Below are 7,682 nucleotides of genomic sequence, written 5' to 3'. Positions count from 1 at the left end.
TATAAACATACAAGCGTACTCATACTTAATTTGATAGTAGGTCTAATCATCATTATATGCTAATGTTTTTGCGTGATGTCAGGGAAAACAAATGTGCTAAATGATAGGTAATCTCAATAAAGGCTACATAATTTTCCCCCTCAAATCTTCACACGTTCTAGTCCTATCACGGGAGCACTAATTCTTTTCTATAACACACTTCTGCCCAATATTTGGTCTAGCACCATATAAACTTAATTAACGCGTGGGGATGTAAAATGTGTGTACTGCGGGTTATCGAGTCGTTTGAATGTCGGAGCTGATGAGATGTAGCCGCAGGGTCCCGGGAAACCGCCTACGCGGGCTGGGACGGGACTTGGCAGTGGCGGAAGGAGTTGGGTGTCCCCCAAGGTCAGTGAGAATTTCAAATTGATAACTTCCTTCATCGAAGAGACAACGTCATCATGGGTGTTAACATTTGAAAGTACACTCGTGTTTATATGAGTTATATCTCTGTCCCATGCGCGTGTGTGAGTGTATGTATGTGTGTGTGTATGTGTGTTATTGTATCATTGATAGGTGTTTTGGTTTAACTCGTGTAAAAAGACAGATAACCAACTTATCGGGACCATAGAGATTCGTTCGTGGACAAATTTGCACACGAGCACTCTCAAAGTCATTTGCTGCATGCAGTGAATAAGATATACAAAGTGCACTGTGACAGGAACATAGAATATGTTTATTTCCGCACTTGTACACAAGCACACAATCACAGACACACATTTGCGCTCGTACGCACACGCACCCACACACACAAACACACACACACACACTCACACATGCGATGCATATAGGCCCTACTTCTTTCCAGCCTATTTTGCCTTTTTTTTTGTACCTGGAACAATCTTTCTGAAATCTGTTTTTTTTTTTTTTTTCCAAAATATATTAGGGTACTTTCGAGGTGAAATTTGCAAATGAAAGAGCTGAATGTTTTATGACTTCCGGCCTTATTACCATTACGATGTACGAATCATTTATTTACATTGCTCCCCCCCCCCCCTCTCTCTCTCTCTCTCTCTCTTTATCTTTTCTTCTAGTGCTAGTGTAATAAAGTTCCTCAAACCATCTCTATCATCAATGTTCATTCTGCATTGTAAGTATTTTTTGGAAGGACATTGCTGTATTGTATCGTTTCAGGTCAACAGATTACTGAAGGTCTCAGAGTGACTAATGATGATAATAACAAATACTTGATTTGTTTGGTGCTGTCAATAAAGATCGGTTAGGGTTTTTAGTTTGCTTCTTTGTTTGTTTGTTTTGGTTGGTTTTTGGTTGATATTTTTTTTCATCTTTTTTCTTTACATATGCACAGTTTTGACCACCCTATGCGGTATGCAATACACTATTTCCGGCGGCCTGTATGTGATGCGTCCTTTAACAGATTATAACACTTTTGTGTGGTAGCGCTTTCTCTTTTCTTAGTATGGTATTGTGAGCGTGTGTGTGTGTTTGTGTGTGTGTGTGTGTGTGTGCGCGCGTGCGTGTTTGCGTGTGTGTATGTGTGTGTAAAAATAATGAGCAAAAGACTCACTCTGTCTTGATTTGTCACACAATACAACTGTATTTCTTTTCTTAGGCAATCTATATTCGGGTGCTGTTCGTTATTCCGAAGGTTCGATATTCCGAAGATTCGTTATTCCGAAGATTCGTTAATCCGAAACAAACAAATTTCCTATACCTAGAGGTTCGTTAATCCGAAAATGAAAAAGGGTTCGTTAATCCGAACATTTGTGGCGTTATTCCGAAGGTTCGTTATTCCGAAGATTTGTTAATCCGAAAATGAAATTCGGAAAAACGAACCTTCGGAATAACGAATCTTCGGACTGAAGAGCCTTTGGAATTACGAACCTTCGGAATAACGAGCTGTAACCGTATATTCACTTGCCGTCTCAAATCTAATCAAGAAGTTCACAATGTTAAAATCATAATGATTATGTTCTTAAATGCACACGCACCTGATTGCAAAGTTAGATTTCATCTCAACATAACGCTGGTTTATTTCCATGGTATTCAGTAATACAGTCACTAGATATTGCATCGATTTTCTACAAGGGTTTAACTGTGTGCCATATGCATACTCTGAGTAATGTCTTTAGTTTGCTACAATTTATAATAATCGTCCTTTACACAATCTTCATTGCTTTGTCAAGTCTTTGGAAATTCTTTCATAAAAGCAAGATCGGTATCTCTTCCTGCATTTAGATTTTGACTTATTTTATTGAGAAGTGGGTGTAGTGAATAGAGTGCACCTATAGTTCTGATAACATGACGAAACACAAAAGCTGACAAAAATCTAGATCAGATTAAATCAGCTGTTGAAACGTACTTACCAATGTCTATCGTTGCAAAGATAGTTGAGATTTTGGGTAATTGTAATCGCTTTTTAGCTAAATTTTGATCTTCTGTGTGGTCCTTCGCCATCAGCTTTGATGACAAATCATACGTACGGCATGTGCCATCTACAATATACCATACACTAAAAGCTGTCACGAAAAACAATGTGCTTTAAAGTATAGATTGAAAAATATATACAAGAATATTAAGTTTTGGTGTAAGATGTAAAATTGAAATATGCAACATAATGAATTATTTCATTGCACCCTCAAGACTTGCAAATAAATCATCCGAATTATTTCAGTGTTATTAGTGGCATTCACAGTTTTAATATACCAAGATATACCAATAGGTTGAGGTTTGATCATTGATGTTGATAGGAATTTTTTTTTCTTAATGTCGTAAATGTCATTTGAATGTTGTTCATATAACGTATTGCATTTTTGTAGAAAACATATAAACATAACAGACATCCTGGTATGGACAATAAATGATTGAATTGAACTGAATTGAATTGAATAATATTGCGCTCACATCTTTGTTTTCAGGGCACTGAAGTTTTTGCTCAAGCGTAAGCGTAGTCGAATAAACCCCACCCAATCACTGTCTAGACACCATAAAATGAATGCAATGACCTGTGACAACGTTGCCTACTATATGATCATATTTTTGTCGCAATTTGAAATCAAAGTTAAAGGAAAATGGGTCAAAGCAATAGACAATTTTGTTTTCATCGGATTATTTACTAAAACGCTCCTGTTATTGCGATCTCTTCCGATGTTCAGGCAATAAGATGATCCCTTTCCCTTCTCCTTTGCAGTCTATTTGTGGATTGACACAGCATTGAAAAGGAATGCAATTCATCCCTCGAAAACAGACTTTAAACTCATAAACCCTCAAAGGACGAAAAACATAAACCTCAAATATTTCACAACAAAGGGTTTTTTGACGCGAAACGAAAAAGTCAAACAAATAGATAATTGTCTGGGTGTCAATAGGCGGATTTTTCTCGCATTTTTTGTGTCTGTGGAGATAAAGCGTTGAGGCATTATTTGTTTTTGTTCTCACCGGAAATCGCTTGTTCAGGGTGTTGCTTCTCTGAAAAGAACAACAAAGGGGGAAGTGTTAGATGAAATGAACATATATCTGCTCTTACCATCCACTGTCACTGTGTGAATGAAATCATTATGATAATTATAAAGTTATCATCAAAACAAAGAGAGACTTAACACGATCGTGAAGTCATACAGTTATGGATGCTCATAACCATACAGGGTAATAGAATGTAAGAGAATCATACAGAGGATCTAATACTCGAGCTTGAAAAAGGAAGCTCGATCTTATGATGATAGAATCATTCTAGACAGTTCCGCATTTGTTCTGTTGATTCCGGCATCGGATTTTACATTGACTAAAAGGTACACTTTTTTTCCGATGAAAATTGTCAACATTATAGTATTCATTTCCTCATAATGTTAATGTTATTCATCATTGCACAGTATATGTATGTGTGTGTGTGTGGGGGGGGGGGGTCGTTTGTGCTATTGTGCACTTAGCTATTGTCACTGTAATATTTATCCATTAAGTCCTTAAGGATCATCTCGTCATCATAAGATAACACCTCTGAATTTCACAGCATATCTTACATTGGAGAAAGATTACAATGAACTTTTTAAAAATCATTTAATTTGCACAAATTCAAACGAAAATTTACGGAAAGCCAATTTGAAGAGAAACAAGAAATTTAATCGTCTTTTACTACATATCTCTAGGCCTACTAAGTTATCAATATTCTGCAACTCAAATTAATAGAATAGTAATGTTGAATAGCAAATATATATGTATATATATATATATATATATATATATATATATATATATACTGTACATGTATATCTCATAAAGATACTGCACATTTTTAAGAAATATGATTTCTTATAATAGACTGACTGCGTTAAAGGGATGGTACAGTATTGGTGGAGATGAGCATTGGGCTTTAAACTTTTTGCGAGATACCAAGAAAACACTTATGATATAGTACAGAGCATACCATTTTAAGAGGAATTCAAAGTTTATTTGATGAAATTCGGGTTTGGAATGACTGAAACATCCAAAAACAAAGTAAAACAAAGCGATCGTAATAAAGTGTGGGTCCCACACTTTATTAGAATCGCTCTTTTTTTGGATATCTCAGCCATTTAAAAACCAATTTTCATCAAATAAACATTGAATTCCTCATAGAATTACATGCTCTTTCATATTTCATAAGATGTTTCTTCATTAGCTCACAAAAAAAAAAATGTTAGAAACCTGAAATTAGGTCTCAACCAAAACTATACGATCAATTTAAGACGCATTTTCAATATTCCCATATACGATTACATTGCGTGATAGAAGCGGGATTGAAAATGATCTTATTTTCTTTTGTTTTCCTTTGGGTCAACCTTTGATTGATAGGTTGTTCTATAACTTCCTTTTGTGCTATCACTTTCCAAGGAGGAAAGCTGTATCACTACGGAGCATTATCAATAGTTAATCTTCGTCTTTATGAGATAAATGTAATGGCGAAAACAAGCACGTTGCGACATGACAGCAAGATACTTGTAATCCCTTTACAACACACAACAGGTAGGTTAATCATAAAGCATTATCTGGCATCAACCCAAAGTTGAGGATTACAACGGGTTTTATGCCGCATATGTCAATCAACACGTACATACAGTTCGTTCAACAGTCAACGAATAATACGAGCAGACGTACACAATGACACCCGGGCACACACCCACGCTCCGTTCAACATCTTTCCATCTTGTTGTTCTATTAGCCCAAATCATACACTGATTGTTAATCGCAATATCGGTTGCTGTAGTACCAGTATCAATACTGGCAGTTGTCAATCAACACGTTTAACAGCTTGTGCAACAGCCAACTGTAATAAACGCAAGAACGTGCAGACGTATACATTTACGCCCACGCATTATGCAACACTGCTGCCTAGTTGCTGTATCTGACATCATTATATTTAGATTGATTACTGATCGCGTCTTCAGATATAGAATTATCTTTATTAGTTGTATCAATAGATGTAGAATCCAAAAGAGTTGAGCAGTGAACGGATGTGCACACACGTGCAGATATTCACAAAAGACCGGTTTACTAACATGTTCAAATTTTATACATGCCTTTCTCACAATGGCAGCCTGAAAACTTGCCCGGGGTTTGTCCGACGTAGCAACAACTAATGTATGCAAACTGGATTCCAAGTATTGAATATTACTTTTAAGGAACACTTTAATGGCGTAGCTCGTTATACGTCAGGAAGGAAGAAATATCAATAAATCACAACGATGTCCATCATCCTATTAATACGTTCTTATCCACCATAGTACACTGACTGCTAATCATATTGGTAAGTATGGTAAAGTGGTCAGATTCTTGCTGGTATAATTCGTAGCGATGGAAGGCTATCTGCTGAAGATAGTAATCGTTGCTTGAACGCGGCTTAAAGCAACTATCTATGCAATGCAAATGCATGCTGACTTGTGTTGATTCATTTTACCACCAACGTCACTCAACGTCACTGTGGGTAAATATGTAAATACATGTCATATATTGCAACTGATTGACAAATTGCCCTACATCGACGTAAATAAGCACTGAATTTATATACTGCCATATATTGTAAAATAAGTGTCCTACTTTTCTTCTTCAATTACTTGGATAAGCCCACAAAAAAAGAAAACCAGTTCAAGATTCTGAAAGTGACGTCATCTGTCAATCATTGCTAAAGTTCTCATATGATTAACAAAAGACACTGGAAAGCACCTTTCCCTGTTCTGAGCACGAGTTACGTGTTTCCATGTTATCAATTGCACTGGAATTATAAGAAATAAAACGGTTCAACGAGAAACAAAAGACAAGCAATTCGAGTAGATCTTAAAATTTTGAAATAAAGATAGTTACTCCAAAGATAACAAAAGTAAGAAATCTCTCCATGATTATGGGGACCAGCAAATAATGGAATAATTAGAAGAATCTATTACTTCCTTGTAATTATACACATTATATATGTAGAGTTAGATCATTCCCTACACACAATAACAGAGAAAAAACCTGAATTGATCAAAGTTCACTAACCCGAGATAAAACGTTTGTCTTTTCACGGAGTGGGATTTCCGGTATAATCTATGTTTACTTTTGTCGACACAAAGAATAGTGTATTGTCTACACAATTTTCAAAGCTACGAAAGAATGGCAAAAATGTGGAATATGATCATATCTTGAGCTTATTAGAGCGGACCGCATGTCCTTTTGTACCCTGGCATGTCATTCATGATGACAATCGAAGTGTTAATGTGCGGTGTAATGTACATTGATAAAATTCCATTGCATTGTCCGAAAATTATGCACGGACACCTTGTATAATGCAGGAAGCAGGGGGAAAAGTAGAGTCAGGACATTACATCTGACAAGCCATTTGATTTGATTTGATTTGATTTGATTTGATTTAATTTAATTTAATTTAATTTAATTTAATTTAATTTAATTTAATTTAATTTAATTTGATTTGACTTAATTTGATTTGATCTTTTCATAATTATCATTCCGTATCTACATTTAACTTAATGATATAATTAAACATGTGTTGAAATGTACCTCCTGCAAGCGGCATGCTTGCTGCATGCTTGCTGCATGCTTTATAACTATCTTGCGTATTTTCTCAAAACTAAATGTCTGGAAGCATTTATACCAGTGTCATATTACAATCTATATTCTTTTATTCTGTTCTGTTCTGGTTGTGGTTTTGTTTTGTCGTTTGATCAGTTGAATTCTTTATTAAATTGATCATTGAAAGCTACAGCGTCTTGTGAATTTAAAACGCCACAAATAGAAAATTATAGTTCCATGACTTTATCAGGCGCTTCTGGTTACGGGCTACAATGTTGTTCGCCGTGTTCATTTTCCCATTTTTTTTTATTTCATTTTTTTTTTTTTTTTTTTTTGGTGACGAAATTAACCGTGACATTTTCTCTGGCAACCGAAAATGATCATATCGCGTGTCTTATTCCACGCAGGGCACCGTATGAGTTGCACATGCTGTAATTATGAGAGCGTCTACATACTGAAATAACCTTACACGCGATTACTTGACAGTAACTGGCAGACGTTGATAGAATGATGCGATTTGACCAATGCTTTGAAGTAGCAAATACTCGCACTCTGGCTCATGGTTTCCACAGTCACTGACAGTCCCCCAACAGTGCTTAAAAGATTTAAAGGACAAGTTCACCTTCATTAATATAAGGATT

At 35.8% G+C, this 7,682-nt stretch overlaps 1 protein-coding gene across 1 annotated transcript in view; it reads left to right on the top strand.

Annotated features, from left to right (window-relative positions):
• Positions 1-289: 289 nt before the first annotated feature.
• LOC140228456 (uncharacterized) overlaps positions 290-7,682 on the top strand; it is a 116,137-nt gene continuing 108,744 nt past the window's right edge. The window contains exon 1 of the mRNA XM_072308672.1: positions 290-390. Within this exon, the coding sequence (XP_072164773.1) occupies positions 290-390 (101 nt within the window). The remainder of the gene's footprint in view (positions 391-7,682) is intronic.

The sequence above is a fragment of the Diadema setosum genome, chromosome 5 (assembly GCF_964275005.1).
Source record: "Diadema setosum chromosome 5, eeDiaSeto1, whole genome shotgun sequence".
Taxonomy (NCBI): Eukaryota; Metazoa; Echinodermata; class Echinoidea; order Diadematoida; family Diadematidae; genus Diadema; species Diadema setosum.
This window is presented reverse-complemented; position numbering and strand designations above follow the sequence as displayed.